Raw genomic sequence first — 19,131 nt, forward strand, 5'->3', positions numbered from 1 at the left:
AGCACAGGCAAAGAACAGTCCGGAAGGCCACTACTAATGCCATGAAGTAAAATATAGATATCTGTGCAAATTGTTGACTTTAGTGGTCTTCTGAGGCTTGAGCAGTTGGTGATCACTTTGGGCCATAAACACATGTTTCCCAAACTTCTGGTATATATGGAGCACTTCAAACCTTGGGAAGGTGCTTCTGAGCCAGTTGGATTGGAGAAGATTGAGATTCTGCATTTCCAACAAGCTTCCCTGTGATACTGTTGCTACTGGCCATGATTTACATTTGGAGTATAGAAAGCTTAAAGTACCAAGGAATTTTCTTGACTTTATGTACATTCAGACCTGATGGGAAAGGTATATTATTCAGTATGTAACAGAATTCCAAATGACAAGTACTTAGACATAGTGTCAGACTTACCTGCTCATTCCAAACACCTTGAGATTGTGAAGAACAGCTGTGAGTCTCATAACCATGGTGCTTACTAATTTGTTCTGGATTGCACTCCAGATATTGGGATTTTCAAAGCTCCCCACATGAGTCTAATAAATAGACCAAACTCCAAAGAGCTAACTGAGAACTACAACTTGGATTCTCTATATTTAAAGTCCCAAGGAGACTTGGGTGCTGTGAGTTTTGACCTTCAACATGTGTTCTTGGGTTGATAAAGGAGCAGCACAAATATTCTGGCTTATATATCCACTTGGGGTTTGTAGATAAGAAAAAGGTGTGATTTGTAGGCTCACAGTGGCTTCTGGGGAAAGGAAGAACATGCAGTACGCTTGGAACCTCAGTAAAGATATGACTGGGTCTGGGTGTTCAGATCGCTAGTACTGGACTTCATCAAAACAGCAAAGTTGCCATCTTTCTAGAGATTCAATAATGAACATAGGCAGGTGTGTCCTAAAATAGTAGACTGAGGTAGGTGGGGTGACATTAAAATCAGAAAGTAGTGATAAAGGAATTCAGAGACAAAATATCACTATAATTATGGATTTATAGTGAGTATAAATTACAGTACCCCCAAACTGACAGATGGTATCTACAGTGGTACTCATGTCAGTTAACCACCAATCAGGTATGTCTGTGTAATTTATGACACTGCTTGCAAGCTTCAAGTTGCGATTGAGATCTCCTTACTTCTAAATTCAACTCTATTGCTATTAGTTTTGTGCTATAAGGTATGTTCACTGATGACTCCCTGACTCCGTTTTCTCATCTGTTAACTGGAGATTAAAGTTATTATTGGGTTACACTGAACTTTACCATATGGTTTGTTTACAGCCTCGTGCTTGTATAAGAGGCATTGTGAGATCTATGAGATAACAGATGACCACAATGTATGGCTGATGAGAAAGAGTTCTCATCAGTTCTAAAAGCATAGCTCCACATTCACTGGAGACTTTTGACTTTCCCCTGAAGCCCCCATTCACCAGTCCATATATATAAGTAAAGCTTGAGATTCCTGTATGGTCAAGTGGAAATGCCCCAAGATTTAATTAGGAGGGGGAAATAAAATGAATTTTAAAAAGAGTGTAAAGCACATAATAAGATAGTTTATTATTATTATTAGTAGTAGTAGTAGTAGTAGTCGTCGTCGTAATAGTAGTAGAAGTAGTAGTATTTCTGTCTTGAAAGCACAAATATTTTGTGATATTTGGGAACTTGGTGCTTTGGGTTTTTTGGGGTTTTCCCTTTTATGTACAACATCTGAATTGGGTGAGAGCAAAGAGATTTTATTGTCTTTTCATGTGCTCACACACTTTAGTGTTTAGCTTCAGCCAAAGTGGTATGCCAAAGGGATTAGAAGAGATTTTCAGTACCAAAGTTGCTAGGCTTCCCACTTTTTAACAGCTTGTCTGGTGTACTTGCTAGAATTATGTGCTCTTTTCTTCAGAAGTCCCTAAAACAGACTCCCCTCTCTTTGATTCAGGAATATATGTTAGAATATAGGGGAGGATGATGGAATGTTAATCTAAGAGGACCATGCAGGTTGAAAGAAGACCTCTAAAGCTAAACAAAAGAGTTATAGCAGAGTCAGGACTAGGGTGAGGCAAAAGAAACAGGTATCTAGGCACAAAATTTAAGGAAATAACTCAGTCAGGAACACACCATTGTAATACAATATTTTCTGAAATCAAATTTGATTCCCACTAGATGATGAAAAGCAAAGGAGAAGCATTTTCTAAATATCAATACCTTACTCGGCCACCCAAAATACCAAGCTGATGGTAAAATGTGTGGGTCTGTCCTAAATGGAGGCATCAATCATGTTTTCACACCCTCCCCTCTGTCTCTTTTCACTCAGTTACTAAATGTGACAGTTTGTGTTGACCAAGTGACAACTTGAAATGATTTTTAGTTAAGTTAACCTGAAATTAGATGATGATAACATTGTTGTGTATAAATGATGCATTGAAGCTTAAATCAGCATTAAAGGTTCCAATCCATCTATTTTTCCAATTATTTAGTAATTTTTTTGCTTCTGTAATGTTCTAGGGAGAGAAATGACCCTTACATAAAAATAATTAATGTCAAAGCACACAGTTTTCTCTTTTCACTAAGGTGTTTCAGACCCCTGGAATTCTGCACAAGAAATGCTTGATATAACTGAACATTATCCAGTGTGAACATGATCCATAAATCTATAACTGGGGAGATGGAACCCAGTGGAGCTCTGGATTATCTATGGCATGCAAACTAATTTTAATAATAGTTCTTGTAATTTTCAAATGTGGGCTTCAGATGACCTAAGGAGCCAGGCATGTAATCTCACCATTACGGAGTTGGGAGCAAGAGGGTCAGCCCTGCCTACATAGTTAAGTTTGAGGCCACCATCGATTGCATTAGACCTTGTCTCAAAACAATAAACAAACAAAAAACACAGTAAAGAAAAATTTCCTTTTTTTCTATCAAGTCTCATAGTTGCCCCAGAAATATAACAGAAATATAATAGAAACTAGACAGAACATTTGTTCCTACCTACATTTGGAAACGAATTTAATTGTATTTTGGGAGAAAGTAGATACAAATGAACCAGACCCATAATATCTATCCTTAAATTTCAATGTAATTAAGTCTGCTAGTGACCTTCACAAAAGTTTTATTAAAATTATAAAAGAAAAAAATAAGAACACATGTGACCAGTGCATCAGGATTATGGATGAAGACCTCCATTTGTCCCCCCAAAAGTTAGGAACTACATATATATATATTTCTTTATAGATAGAACTCCACCCCTACCAGAAATCAACTTTCTGTACTATGAAAGGGTGATGGGTTTCTTGTAGTTTAAGTGGTTTTTTGTTCAACTTATCAAAGTAGTACCATTTGGATCATTAATTCTAATCTATCAATGCTCACAATTAAAGACATCTTTTATCACTCTGTGGGCTGTTATGAAATAGGTTGTAATTTCTCCCTACATCTTGTACTGGTTTTACCATCTGGAGCAGAGGTGAGATTCTCATCAGCATCTCTTTGTAGAGGTGTTTTATCCCTCAGGAGTCTAACTAATGGAACCTTTGCAGCCCTGTGCATGACTAATGTGAGAATCCCCATAATTCCAGGGCTGCTATGACAATGGATTATTTTCTAGTGCAATTAATGGTGCACAAGATGACTACAAACTTTGCATTCCTGAAGATGGATGTTTATCAATTGAGTGATTGAGCCAAGAACAAAGATAACACACCTTTGAGATCTTTGTCTTTCTCAGCTAGATTGCTCAGCATTGGTTTGGGCCAGTAGCACTAAGAGTTGAATTGGAGTTCTTCATTTATTCACAGAACCAGTTCTGTTTTTCCGGCCGCAGTGCAGGCTTGCTCACAGTACCCTGCCAGCGACTTTACACCCTGACCTGGAGAGAGCAGCTATGGGTGAGAATGTTGATTCACTCTCCATGCTCATCTCATGTTTGGTTAGCTAGGAGTGGCCATGCATGTTGGGGATGGTCCTGGGGTTTAAGAATCTAACAAGTTATCCTCCCTGCTTAGAGACAACCCCATGCTGTCTGACAGCCCATCTACTCAATAATCCTACCCTTGATCAAAGTGAAGGAACTAGACAAAGTTGGACTCAAAACTACAGGACTTAGCAACTTAACCAGCCAACATTCTGTTAAGATCCAAAAAAACAGAAAGACCACATCAAGCTTTAGAGACAACGCCTCAGCAACTGCTACCCTCATCAAAGCCAGTCATTTCTATAAGCAAGTACTCAAATATCTTAATGCTCACTTCTGAAAGGTGGGGGTCCTATATGCAAATCAGAAAAAACACATGTGAGGCTTATTTCAGAGATTCTGAAGAGGAGGCTATCTTTCTCCAGCTGGGAATTCTTTTGACATGGGTTCATAAGCAAATTTGGTTACACTTCTCTCATCTCTGCTGAGAAAACAAAATGAACAAGATGTTTTAAATATTTTAAGTGGCTATTAACTATAAGATAAAAGTATAGTATTTTTAGTTTTAATTTACCACACCAAGTATATGTGCTTAATAAATTTTGCAGGGAGTCTAAACCTTACTACCTGGACTACTAGACAAATAAGGTATTTCAATCAACTACCTGTTTTTCTTGATTATTTCTAATCTTAGCTCAGGAGTAAAACAATTCCAGACTAGCTTAGTGCAAGTCCTACTTATAACAGTCCAAAGCAGCATGCCACATATTTTTCAAGCTGCTTCCCATGTGTGCCCAAATTGTACCCATTTCCATAGCTGGAATATAGGCAATGGGGGAAATCAAAAAGGGAAAGCATCATATGTCATTAGATGGTACCATCTCTGTGTTCCTAGCTATGATATTAGCTACCTGGAGACCTTAAATGTAAAACAATCTATGTCCCTCTATATCCAAAATTTATCTTCAATCACTTTCCCTAATTCCTACTGCCCCACAACCCGACTTCATTTCATTTTTGAGTCCTGCACATGGAGACTAGAGGAGGCTTAAATGTTGGCTAGGATGGGTATACTATCCTGCTTTCTCTAGTTAAGACACATCCATACCAAGGTCAGAATTATATATTCAGTTCTATTTGAGATAACACTACACTTGATCTTGATTGGTACTCTCTTGGTTCTTAGCAGATCTTTAGCCCACTGTCACATATGTGGATTGGGATGGAAATGAAGGTTTGATTATAAGAGACCCTTAAATGCCTTCATGTATCTGAATCTTCTATAAATACAATCTGCTGACCCTACCCAAAGGCTTCCATTTCAAAAGGCAATGATGGCTTCCTAGGCAACAGCCTGGCACTCAAATGGATCTCCTGTTTGTTGTAGCAACCTCTTCTTGCCACACTGAAATCTCTCATGTTGTTTAGCATGATGTCTCACGTGCTTAGTTTGCAGCTGGCTCCATGACAGATTCAGCCAGTTCAAAGTCCAGAGTGGAGCTTGCAAATGCACATTTCCAAATGATGGAGATGCAGTGCTATTAGGGAGAGTACATTCTCATTTCACAGCTGCTAAATGAACTTTGGCAAAGTCAGTGTGGAGGAAAGAGGAAAGGGACAAGGCCCCTCTCTCCTTTTGACCTGGGAGATCAAATGTGAGCAATGAAAATGGAAGAAACACTAGCAGAGGAATGGGAGTTCATGTTTCAATTATTCTTGATTGCCCTCGTTTTGTTTCCTTTTTCACCAAACTACTAAACATGACATTGCTTGTTCTGCATTTTCCCAACAACTGATGTAAGTATAATTCCCTCTGTATGCCAGCTCCATTAGAAGTGTCTGAAGCATTTGAAAAAGTATGTGTAGTGGAATAGTGTCATAGGAAGTAATCTGAGAGGGAGGGAGAAGGAAAACAATGAGAAGAATGGTAAGCTGAGTTTGGGGTGCAAAATATAAGACACCCCATAAACATCCATGCAACAACTCACACAGGGCTCCATGACCTTTGCGCCTTCTAGCCCTCATAGCAGAGATACGTGCATAATTTATTACAGAGCTCGTCATTAACACTGGGTAAATATAAAAATCTACTCCTGTAATAGAAAGCTTAAATGCTCCCAATATGAAGTCTTGAGAGAAAATTTTCCTCCCTGAGGTCTCTCATTTATGGTCATAACTCCTGGCCGAATGTACATTTAGTCCATTGCCCTGGATGTCTGTATTCTACATTTCTGGTAAGAAGAAATGTGCAACATATAAGCTCAAATTATTGTGGTGTCTGTGAACCACCTCTGGACCACCTTTCCACCAGTGAAAGGAGGCAAACCTGAACTACACATTGTTTCAGGTGGGCTCATGAATTGGGTAATGACTTAGAATCTCCCATACAATAAGGCTATGGTTTCCCAACACTAGATATACAACCATGACATAGTCTTATGGAATAGAACAAGACATTTTCATTAATGACTGAAAAGAAAATGTCACCTAAGAAAGGGAAATTACTAAAATCAGCCCAATAATCTGGTCTGTGCCCTTTCTGGTTCTGAATTGAACCAATTTAATACAGTCACTTCTTTTAGTGTTCATAATAAACCTTTACCAAGAAGAGCCACATCCCACGACAATAGGCAATTACCCATTTGTATGAATTTGTGTTTCCCTACATAGAATTAAGATGAAGTTTTTTTCCCTTTAATTAGATATGGTGGTTAGTTTCCTCCCCACTTTCCAGCAGAAGCTGTTAGCTTATTCTTGATTTTATTTTCCTTCAAATTCACTGGCAGCCTACAAGTCTGGAAAATCACCCCCATGGCTGTCCTTCGGCTCCTGCCTATAAGATTGTGTGATACCAGTTCAAAGAGGAGATAAGCAAAGATCTTAGTTATTTTATGTGGATAGGAAATATCCTCAGCAAAAGAACCAGAGTCCAGGCTGCCTCTGACAGGCATGGCATTCACAAATGCCAGGATGTTTTTCCCCTGGGTACTAACCCTTGCTGGAAACCTGAGATAAAACTAGGGCCCGATGAATCCACTTCCTTCATTTTGCATGCCAAAAGCCATTTGGCCCAGAGAGGATTGCTCTGTGTATGTTTACCTTCTTTGAGACCACAAAGGATTTGTTTTGAAAACTGCAACAAATGGAAACCAAAGACCAGTAAAGAGAAGCAAATAAGGTAGGGGTGTGGGGAGGCAGAAGCACATTGTGAAACGCTTAATCAACCTTTGATCATTTCCCTTTAAGATGTCAGGGCCACTGTTTTGAGGAAGGTAGAAAATAAAGATGGTTTCAGGTAAGACTTTTTGCCCAGTCCCGACATTCCTGGTATTCTCATTTTCCTGTTCCATTTACATTTTCTCTGTTGTTTGTGTTGCTATGACAACTCATAAGTGCGGATGCTAATAGTATGTGAGATAATGCTATAGATTAAAGTGCAGAAGTATTAATGCCTTGCAAAATCATGTTCTGTGTACGTACATACACTCGGTTCTTTATGACAGCAATTTTATTTACTGCTTTAGCCACCACTTCATACATAAACAGACATTTCTACCAGCAGCATCACTGTCTTCATCACAGGAAGTATACATTTATTTGTTAAGTGTGCAGTGGGAAATGAAAAGTTTTCCCTAAAGCCACAATGAACTGTAACTCAGCATTATTATTTTTTCTGAGACTTTTATCTTTATTTATTAATCATTTTATTTGTTTACATTTCAAATGTTATCCCCCTTCCTGGTCTTCCCTCCACATATCTCCCACCCCATCTTCCTCCCCTTTGCCTCTAAGAGGGTGCTCCCCCACCCACACACCTACTCCTACCTCACCCCTCTAGCATCCCTTCTCTGGAGCATCTAGCCTTCACAGGACCAAGTGCCTCTCCTCCCTTAGATGCCAGATAAGGCCATCCTCTGCTGCATATGCAGCTGGAGCCATGGATCCCTCCATGTGTACTCTTTGGTTGATGGTTTAGTCCCTGGGAACTCAGAGGGGTCAGGTTAGTTGATATTGTTGTTCTTTCTATGGGGCTGCAATCCCCTTCAGCTCCTTCAGCCCTTCCCCTAACTTTTCCATTGGGGACCCCATGCTCAGCCTGATGGTTGGCTGTGAGTATCTGTATCTGTCTCAGTTAGGTGCTCGTAGAGCCTCTCAGAAGACAGCCATACCAGGCTTCTGTCTGCACCTCTTGGCATCTGCAATAGTGTCGGGGTTTAGTGTTTGCAGATGGAATGGATCACACAGTGGGGCTATCTCTGGATGGCCTTTCCTTCAGCCTCTGCACCATTTTTGTCCCTGCACTTCCTTTAACCCGGAATTCTACCTGTCTGAATAATTTTTAATTCAGGAGACTGAGGAAGGTTAAAAAAAAAAAAGAAAAAAAAAAAAAAGCCGGGAAGTGGTAGTGCACACCTTTAATCCCAGCACTTGGGAGGCAGAGGCAAGCGGATTTCTGAGTTCGAGGCCAGCCTGGTCTACAGAGTGAGTTCCAGGACAGCCAGGACTACACAGAGAGACCCTGTCTCGAAAAAAACAAAAAAAAAAAAAAACAAAAAAAAAAAGAGAGAGAGTCATCTTTTTCTTTTCCTTGCTTAATAGTGATCCCCCAGGCTTTAACTATTAAATGTAATTAGGCATCAGTCCATGAGGCACTTGAGAGATGCAAGGTGGTGACAGGGATCATCTGTATTTGTGTCCTGTTTTTGTTAAAGCTCTTAGGTTTTATTCCTCTCTGCCAGCGGGCAGCATTGTGGAACACAGGCTTCATGTGTGTGGCTTCATCTCCACCCTTCTAGCTGACCTTTGTTTTGTAACATTTGTGAGGATTCACTGCTCTCTGCTGGTTGAACATTGGCAACTACAGCAGAACTTTATTTTCTCTCCCGTCCTATCCTTCACCAGCTGCCATGGCTTGTTACATCTCTTGTGTTTTCCTGCCACCTTGTGATTATTTATGGAAAGCACTTTCACATTATTGATGGGGATGTGTTTGTTGGATCATTGCTCAAAAGGTCTTTTTATTTCAGCCTCCATGTCCATGTCTTCGAAATATTCCATTGGCAATTGTGTAATGTCTGAACCTGATCATACTTACACACCTGTATTATCTTATGCCAGGAGCCCTGACATGCTTCAGTCAGAAGTTTCCTTTTCCATGGGAGGGAGGCATTCATCTACAGATTCCAACAAAGCCTCCAGTGGAGACATCTCCCCTTATGACAACAACTCCCCAGTACTGTCTGAGCGCTCCCTGCTGGCTATGCAAGAGGACAGGGCCCGGGGGGGCTTGGAGAAGCTTTATAAAGTGCCAGAGCAGTATACATTGGTGGGCCACTTGCCATCGCCAAAGTCGAAGTCAAGAGAAAGTTCTCCTGGACCAAGGCTTGGAAAAGGTAACTGAAGCCTGACTGTGACAGCCCAATTATTTAATCACCTGCCTGTGGACGTAACATGGGTGGGCCATATTAGACCTTCTTCATCAAACCCTTGTTTGTTGTTTCTGTAATTCAAAGAACATTTACTAAGTATCTGCTAAATACAAAAGATGGGAGAAAGGGATGGTAACCCCAAGGCACTGACTTAGAAGGTCCCTTCAAATTCTGAGTCTCAAATACCTGTGAAGTGAGCACATGCCCCAAAGAGCCACTCATTTTCCCAAATGAACTTTGCAGTATCCAGAGAAGCCTCTGTGTCCCTGCTAGTGGATTTGCATTGCCTATTTGCTAGTCTCAGATGTCACTCAATTATTTCTGTCACCTTCATAAAGAAAAGGTGCTGAATTAACCATATAACAATGCAGTGTACTAAAACCAGACAATATCAGCATCCAGGAACAAAAAATACTAGCCTGGGTGTCACAATGATGTTCTGCCACTTCTAGCTAGCAGGATGTTTAAGGAATAACTGAGTTCCGCAGAGGCCCATGGACTCCTGATAGGATAACTAAAAATGGGATTGGTTCATTAGTGAATCTACAAGCAGTCATTTTTGCAACACTTACCACGGATAAGCCCTGACTAATTTGTGCTCTGTAATCTTGTAGGCACTTCTGGTCTCTTCTTACTTTGAATGGCTTAATCTGTCTTACGATCTTCTAATGCCCTCTAAGGCAGTGGCTCTCTACTTGTTAGGAGAAAGGAGAAGAAAGAAACATACACGGGAACAAATCAGCTGGTGAGAGTAGGGCAGTGTCCCCAAGGGAAGTTCAGAATCCAGCACTATTGTCTTTGTATATCTGTGTTCCTGTAGCTGGAGTCCATGTGGCCACTACCAACTGTTCCCTTGTGTGAGTTTCCTACTACTGTTATCACTCACAATGAAGCCACACACAGGTTTGCCCTCTTATGTTTTGGGAAGTTGGAAATCACATGGGTGCACAGAGCTGCCTTCTGTTCTGGAGGATCTGGGGAACAATCCATTTCCAGTCCCTTCCTAACTTCTGCAAGCCTAGTTTTGTGGCTTTTTCTTTTATGTCTGAAGCTACCAACATAGCAGTATCTTTTCTTTTGCCTCCCTCTGACCCTGTTGATACTATCAGACCTGTGCGGGACCTCCAGGAGAGTCACTTAACCTCTAAAACCAAGGGTATATGCAAAGATCATCCTTAGAAGTTCTGTGTTCTGGGGATCATGACAAATGCTTGCTGTATACTATTTCTGTTTCTCAGAAACATGTTATAGAAAGAGCACTTTTGGTCTATCCCCAACACAATAACTTTCTTGAAAAACAGATCCAAATAGTATTGTTTTGCATCTAGTAAACCTTGAATAGGATATTTTATGACAAAGAATTGTAATAAAATTTATTGGTTTCATTCTTAACTTTCTCTGTTGTGGACCCCTTTATTCTATCTTTCCTAGATATGTCAGAGGAGCCTTTCAATATCTGGGGAACTTGGCATTCAACATTAAAAAGTGGATCCAAAGACCCAGGAATGACAGGTGAAGTGCCATTTTTAAACTTCATTGCTTTTACTTTAAAAACGTATTTTCCCTATCTCTTCCTTGCTATTCTTAAGGTAAACTGCTTGTCAACCATTATTCAGAAAATATTGAAAAGAGAAGAAAGAGACACTAGCTTTTTGGACTTTCTCCCTCAATATGCTAAGCTTGGATAGTAGTTCACTGCTACTCTTTTCCTAAAGCCTAGGTTGTCATTGCAGTTTATGTAGCTTGGCAGCTAAGCTAAGTCTGTATGTGTGTGGAGTGGCCACATAAATGGTTCTGCTATCAGAAAGAACCTGCCATGACTCTTGCTAGGAAGATTTTCTTTTCAGGTAGTTAATAGCTGAGAGCATGCTGTACATTTTCAGCTATAGAAGGAAGTAGTGAAAAAGAAAAGAAGCAGCAGCTAATCCCCAAGGCAGGTGCTCAACCTAACCCCAGATCTTGCCTTTCTGGTTCCAGGTTCCTATGGTGACATTTTTGAAAGCAGCTCCCTCCGACCGAGGCCCTGTTCCCTTTCTCAAGGGAACCTATCCCTGAATTGGCCTCGGTGTCAAGGGAGCCCGACTGGGCTGGACAGTGGCACTCAGGTAATTCGGAGGACTCAGACGGCGGCCACCATGGAGCAGTGCAGTGTCCACCTTCCGGTGTCACGTGTCTGCAGCACTCCCTACATGCAGGACGGCAGCAAGGGGGCCAGGCGGCCTGCAGCCAGGTCTGAGCCATTTTTGTCCCTAAACAGCACAGAAGACCTGGCCGAGAGCAAGGAGGATGTGGCCTGGCTGCAAAGCCAGGCCCAACCTGTGTACCAGAGACCTCAAGAGACTGGTAGAGATGACAGGCGCCCCCCTCCTCCTTACCCGGGGTCAGGGAAGCCTGCCACAACCTCGGCCCAGCAGCCACTGGAGCCTCCCCTGTGGAGGCTCCAGAGGCATGAAGAAGGTTCAGAAACAGCTGTGGAAGAAGGAGGCCAGCAGGCCTCAGGGGAGCATCAGACCAGGCCAAAAAAACTGAGCAGCGCCTACTCCCTCTCAGCCAGTGAACAGGACAAGCAGAACTTAGGGGAAGCCAGCTGGCTCGACTGGCAGCGAGAGCGGTGGCAGATCTGGGAGCTTCTGTCGACTGATAACCCCGATGCCCTCCCGGAAACCCTAGTATAAGCCCGCCAGCAGCTGGAGCCCACCTTTCCAAAAAACATCTTCCGGCCCAGACCCAGAAAACTTGCCTAAGGACAATTGGACACTTACTCGTTTTTTCTTTTTGTTTTTCCACACTTTGAAAAAACAACACAAGAGAAAGTCCACTTTATAGACTCACTTCTACCCTTGCCATATATGGTAAGATTTTATTGCATAGCCAGCGTTAGGAAAAACAAACAAACAAACAAACAAACAAACAAACATAATTCCCAATCTCAAAACAACCCACATTGGCTCTATGTAAGATCAAACTCTTGCTTCGTTACAGCTTAATTGTATTTATGTGTCTTCAATTTTGACTATTGTATATTCTGTAACAAATTATGTGTATCAATATGATATATTCACAGAGAAGACAGAACAATTAAAAAATCACTGCACTTATATTACACTATGAGATATATTAAGCAACCAGACTCTATACGTTCTGGAATATGCACAAGCGGGTATCTGTGCTTTTTGCCATCACTTTTTAACTGGGGACAGCCCTCCCTTCAATGCCTAAGGAAATACTAACCAAACAAAAGAGAAAATGAGAAGCCATATTTTTATACAGTATTGAGACACAAAAGTTAGTTACTGAATGCTTTTTCATAGAGAGTATGTTTTAAGGAAATATTAAATTTGATACACTATGAAATATATTTTTAGAGTCTGTTTAGAAAGGACTCAGTGAATCAAATCAGAGAGAGGTGGTGCCAAAGAGTACTTAAGAGAGTTTTCATCCCATTTTAGGTGAAATTTAATTTTATATAGGCCACATATAATATATATTTATAATGGATTACTTTTATGTATTTTTCAAAACTACCAACTGAAATCCAATTATAAAAAGTTTTAAAATCCAAATACACACTCAAAATATACATCATTTTCCTCCATCTGCCCTGTTATCAATATTAGCTCAATTACAAACAATCCCTTGTAAAGTAAATCCTATTGGGGGGAAGCAAAAAAGCTACACCTTTGCGCTTACATTGTACCAAAAGCTGAGGAAATGTGTCTTCAGTATCTTCAGTAATATTATGTGTATTGTAATGTATGTGTTACTACAGTATACAGTACTTCAACAATTTCAAGTGTTACAACTGCAAACCCACTTTTGACCAGCAAGTGGCAGTTTGCTTCAGTATTTTCCATTGTTTTGTTTTTCAAATCAGAAAGGTCAGTGTATTATATACAAAGAGGGTTTTATATATATATATAACGTGCTACTCTTAATTTTCATGTTGGCAATGAAATTTTTCAGTGGTGTTTCTTAAAATTCTATCTTGTGCCATGATGAATAAAATGTTAGGCAAAGATTTGTTGTCATCCCTTAAATTTTCATGTTGGCAATGAAATTTTTCAGTGGTGTTTCTTAAAATTCTATCTTGTGCCATGATGAATAAAATGTTAGGCAAAGATTTGTTGTCAGCCCTTAAATTTTCATGTTGGCAATGAAATTTTTCAGTGGTGTTTCCTAAAATTCTATCTTGTGCCATGATGAATAAAATGTTAGGCAAAGATTTGTTGTCAGCCCTTAAACTTTCATGTTGGCAATGAAATTTTTCAGTGGTGTTTCTTAAAATTCTATCTTGTGCCATGATGAATAAAATGTTAAGCAAAGATTTGTTGTCGGCCCTTAAATCTAATCAAGGAACTCACATCCCATTTCACATAGAAAATTAACTATTCACAAGTTCAAATATATTACCTGTTGGCAATTCCATAAATACACATATACAGTTAGAGAGCTAGATTTTAAAGCAGCTGGTAGCTTGGGGCTTGGGGACATCAAATCATTGAGACTGAAATATGTAGAAATCTACAATGATCTGTTGCAAGGAAAGGCTGGTTTTCTTGTCACTTAGAACGTAATTTTACACCTGACAGAAACTCAGGGTTCATGCCTCTTGGGCAGGTGTCACTCAACACAGTCAATGGTGAAAGTTAGGTTTGCTCCATAGGCCTCGCATGCCTGATTGGCTCTCGATAAGGACTGTAGTGGCTTGTATTTGGGAACTAGTTGAGTGATCTTTGGTCTGTCACTAGGCTCCACACTTCTGATATTGACTGAGAACACAGACGATTTGTCTGAAGCCCTCAGTGCTGCCTTATGGACCCACTCAGACCACAGGTATATACAAGACCCACAGTGAATGCTATTTGGTTGTAGCACTTAAGTGGCTTTTCTATGCCACTCACCTTTATCCCAGTTCCTTGAATTTAACAAATTCTTTCTCCTCTTCTGAAACTCCTGATATTCTGGACCTCCTTCTCACCATATTTATTGTGTGATTTAAATCTTTTAAATCAAATGAACCAAATTACACACACACACACACATACGTGTGTGTGTATGTGTGTATGTGTGTGTGTATATATATATATGTGTGTGTGTGTGTATATATTATATATATATATATGTGTGTATATATATATATATATACATATATATATATATATATATGAATGGAAGGTATATCCATGTTACTAGATCTAAATTTGACAGTAGAGAAAACAGCTTGATATCCATGCCCTCTCCCTCTAATTTCTTTGTCCGTTTAAGCTCTGTGCCCACATATTTTACTTTGGGAACAGTTTGTTTCTTCTCTGTCTTTATCACATTGCAAATGTGCTGCTTTAAAACATGCATTAGCCCTCCAAAGATGGTTCAGTGGGTAATGTACCAGACCCTACATAAAAGCTGGACATAGTAGCAGAGATGTTTATACCCAGTGACCCTATAGGAAGATGGAACGTGCAAACACAAGAATGCCTGAAAGTACATGGGCCAGCTAATCTGGCCAATGTAGGGGTGAACAAGAGAGATACCTCCAACAACGTGGACAGCAAGGACTGATACCCAAGGTTGTTCTTTGAGCTTGTTATATGTGCTGTGACCTGTAGATGCCCCCCCAACATATACACCATTACAAAGATCATAAAAACAAATGGGACATATTTTTCAACTATCTTAAAACACAGGAGACCCCAAACCTATGTAGAAAGTGAGGCCACTTTTAATACTGTGTAATATGTGATATGATGCCTAACAAGAAAAAACAATGTCAAATTGGACAAAACACTTTTACTAGGATGTTCTGTCACTCAATCCTCAGGAGGAAAGTGATCCTCAGGATAAGATGTCTCCATGTCTGTGCATACTTAATCACTTTGGTTTTGGATCTCTGGCTAAAGGGCCAGAATGGTGATGATACAAACAGCCGAACACACATTTGTCTTGCTCACTCTAAGTAGCTATTAACATATGATTGTTGTGGGTTTTGATAGACAAAAGACAACCATCATATGCCAATGGGGGTTGTGCAAATTGAGGACATTTATAAATAAATTCAGCTTGCTTCTTTTCTTATGCACATTTTAATACACATCTGCTTGGCAGAGAAACAGTACTGAGATTGAATATAAAGAGACACTGGAACAAAGTGGAGGCCCATGCTGTCTCTTGGTCTGATAAGCAAACAGCAGGAGGTAGATTTTACTGAACTAAGAAGAAAGGAGTTGTCTGCAGAAGAGTCACACAGAGATGAAAACAGGATGCCTTGACCAGACAGAATTATAAAACAGCAGCAAATGTTCTTCAAGACAAAAGAAGCAAAACGAAACAACCAAGAACCACCTACAAGCCAAAGAAAAGTTCTAATCAAGGATGGCAGCCTGGATATTTTGAACTGGCATTCAGGATACCCACCTACCACCAGTCCTCAATCCACCATAGGGGTAGAAGAGTCAATCAACCCTTCAGCCAGTTCATGCCAGCTAATATCCCTTTAGTCTACAGTGACCAAGTTACCCTAGTTTGCTGCAACTATGTCACATTTAGCACTAACCAAGCACAAGTCCTTGCTATTTCCTATCTGAATGGAGCCAGTTGGGTTGAGGATATAGGACATTTGACCTTAGTACTTCTCAAGTACAAATACCAAATAAGATACAGTGTCTATTCAATTTGAGGGCTTAACAACAGATCACATGTTAGTCTCACTATGTCTCATCTAACATCTGGGATATACTTACACAAAACAATGGTTCATCCTCTAAAGTACTGTATGAGATATGCTTATTATTGAATAGAAAGTCTTTATCTGACATATATTTGCAAAATATTGCAAGTTTAATCTCTAGCCTTAATATCACACTTGGCTTCCAATGCCCTGCTTGAAACTCTCACTGAATGTCCCACAGTGCCTCAACAGTCCTAAAGGGCAAGCTCTGTGTCTCTACTGATATGCTGAATCCTGATTTCACTTTATATCCCCGCATATCTTTAGTTTGGGAAGTTCTCTCTGTGTTTCTGAGGCCTCCCCTGGTGTATTGGGTATGTTTCTCATCACTGTGATAAAAAACTTCACATACAAAATTTAAGAGAGAAAAGACCTATTTGAGTCTATGATTTCTGTGGCAACACTCCACTATGCAGGGAAGGCATGGTAGAGAGCAGTCTGAAGGTTATGTGGACAGGACTCCTCACACCTTGGCAGCAGAAACGGGAATGCTGGCGCCACACCACACTAGCTTCCTCCTCTCCCTCTTTCTTCTGCCTGGCTCTCCCATTTCATGAACTGGTGGCACTCACGTTCAAGGTAGGTCTTTCCTGCTCAGTGAATCTATTCTGGTAATGCCCTCAGAGACATACCCAGAGGTGTTACCAACCATCTCCTGGGTGATTCTAAATCCAGTTAATAACACTCCTGTTTCTCTTTAGATTGTATAAATCTTTCACCTAGTCAAATTGACCATCAAAATACCCACTATGCATCATACCCTGGGCTTATTTGCCTTCTGGTGCACATGCATCCTTCTTCATTGTCTTACTCTGATTCTTATCGCCTCTCTCTTGGATAACTGTACCAGCCTGGCATCTCTGCCTTTCCTCTTACCTCGCCACTACCACCAACTACTCTTTATATAGTTTTGACAAAGGCAGACACTGCCAGTAAGGACTTACCTTCTCTTCCAGTCTACAAACAAAAATCTACTCCATGGCAACAGCACCCTCCATAGTTCAGTTTCGTTCATTATTCAGCCTCTTGCCTCTGCAGTGTAGGCATCCATACTCTGGTTATGTAGAGGAAACTCCCTCTTCTACATACAGGACACAATGTTATTTTCTGAAAATAATTAGCTTAAAAATTCTCTTTATACAAACATCCCAATAGAAGCTCCTTCTGGTTCTTTGTGAAGGATTCAGATACCTTGATAAGCATCACTACATGTTACTGTATTATCTGTAGCTTTAGTTGGAGGCTTTTTTATGTTAGATTGGGGGCTTTGTGAGTTTTATACCTTTTATACTGGGTAGAGAGACAAAACATCAATTTGGGATTCATTTGATAAATGAATTCTGAATATAGGCATGTTACTTTTAATCAAGTCACTTGCTACTCACAATAGGAACCCATGCAAGACCATCGCCTCCTTGTAAATGCAGACACAAGTATACAGTTTCTAAACAAAAAGGTTGTAAAAAGGATTGCCAAGCATAGACACTGTCTTCTTAGTACTGCTGCCATACAAAGACTCATCACCCCATCTGTGTGTTGTATGACACAGTCAAAGAGAGCAGCCTATGATGCCACTTCTGCTCCTGAAATACCTTAAGATCTAGTGAGATAGCTAAGTGGGTAACTCTGTCTACACAGCTATGGGGACATTATCAATAAATGAGTCTTTCTGATGGTGCAGCTGTTTTGGGGGTGCCAAGTATACAACAGAAGTAGTCCTTCATCCATGACCTGTAAGCCCCAAAACTACTTTGGTTCACCAAGAATTCTGGTCTTCAATGGAATTGTATTTTATCACTGGGAACTTCTAAGGAAGGAATAGACATTTGTTGACATCTCCCCAAGAGTAGAGATAACAGATATAATGTAACAGATATAATGGCTTGCTGATAAGCTAGCATTGTTTTCAGATTTTCTTTTAATTCAAAAAAGTATGACAGCCCTGTGGTCAATTCAGTAGACAAAATGATTGGTTGATGGTTATGTCTAAAGATCTGTAGCCAATTTATATTTACTAGGGCCTTGTGATCATGAATTCCTGTCTTGGGCTCCTGGGTTTCAACGAGGTAAAAGAAGTCTAGATACACCTCTTAGGATATCTAAATCAAGACAACAGCCACTTTTGTGAACAGTACTGTTGTAAAGGCAGTAGATGCTGGTAAGTCACACAAACCCAGAGGTACACAAACAATAAATTGTTGGGGGAAAATGAATAAATTGGTGAATTCATCCATATATCCACCTCTTTTCTGGAGTGAAAAGTTAGAGAAGCATGACTATGATAAAATGTTGCTTGCATTGCAAAGTCAAACAGCTCCGCAGTAAAGAGTGCTCCTGGAAGTGAAACAAATAGCTAGAGATACTTGTCAAAAACAAGGGATGCTATGTTTGCAATCATGGTGCACTCCGGGACTTTGCAGTTTCTCAGTTACTTAGCTCATTTGGACTGTGGTAGTGTTATCTTGAAATGGTCTCTTCAACAAGCTCCACCTCCATTGTCATTTGTCACTGGACTCTGCAAGTGGTCATCTTCTCTGTTGGACAAAGAGAAGAACAGTGGCCACTTGGTATATCTGTAAACCCTCCAAGGGCCAGGGAGGCAAAAGGGTCTTGACCTGAGACTGTTTCACAAGCTAGTACAGAAGAGAGTGGGAGATCAGTTACTTGACTCTTCCTCAAGACACTTTCCCATTTGAAAGGCAAGCTAAAAAACGTACTCTGTTCAATCTCAGAGTGCACACATAATTCTTGATATACAAAACCAATCCCACTTACACCCTTCCACAGTCTTCCTCCTTGCCATTCCTAAGCTTTGCCATATGTATTTTAGCAGACTTACTTTGGAGTCCCCGTTTATTCACTTTAATGTTTTGTTTTGCTGCTACAGCCTATGGTGTTTATTGTTTCAAAATGTATAACCCTAATGTTATGGGACTTTAAACAGTAGTTTTATTGATTCTTCGAGAATTTCATACAATTCTCCCTCTCTCTCTCCCTCCCTCTCTCCCTCCCCCCTCCCCGCTCCCTGTCTCTCGCTCTCTCCTCTCTCCTCCCTCCCTCCCTCCCTCCTTCCCTCCCTCCCTCC

The 19,131-nt window shown here is 40.3% G+C and overlaps 1 protein-coding gene across 3 annotated transcripts in view; it reads left to right on the top strand.

Moving 5' to 3' along the window:
* The window catches only part of Arhgap6 (Rho GTPase activating protein 6), a 476,516-nt gene extending 462,872 nt beyond the window's left edge, over positions 1-13,644 (top strand). For all 3 annotated transcript variants that reach the window (XM_028761629.1, XM_028761636.1, XM_028761643.1), the window contains exons 11-13: positions 9,012-9,286; positions 10,754-10,834; positions 11,300-13,644. In XM_028761629.1, the coding sequence (XP_028617462.1) occupies positions 9,012-9,286; positions 10,754-10,834; positions 11,300-11,997 (1,054 nt within the window). In that variant the 3' untranslated portion in view covers positions 11,998-13,644. The remainder of the gene's footprint in view (positions 1-9,011; positions 9,287-10,753; positions 10,835-11,299) is intronic.
* Positions 13,645-19,131: the final 5,487 nt, after the last annotated feature.

Source organism: Grammomys surdaster, unplaced genomic scaffold, assembly GCF_004785775.1.
Source record: "Grammomys surdaster isolate TR1022 unplaced genomic scaffold, NIH_TR_1.0 131, whole genome shotgun sequence".
Lineage (NCBI taxonomy): Eukaryota > Metazoa > Chordata > Mammalia > Rodentia > Muridae > Grammomys > Grammomys surdaster.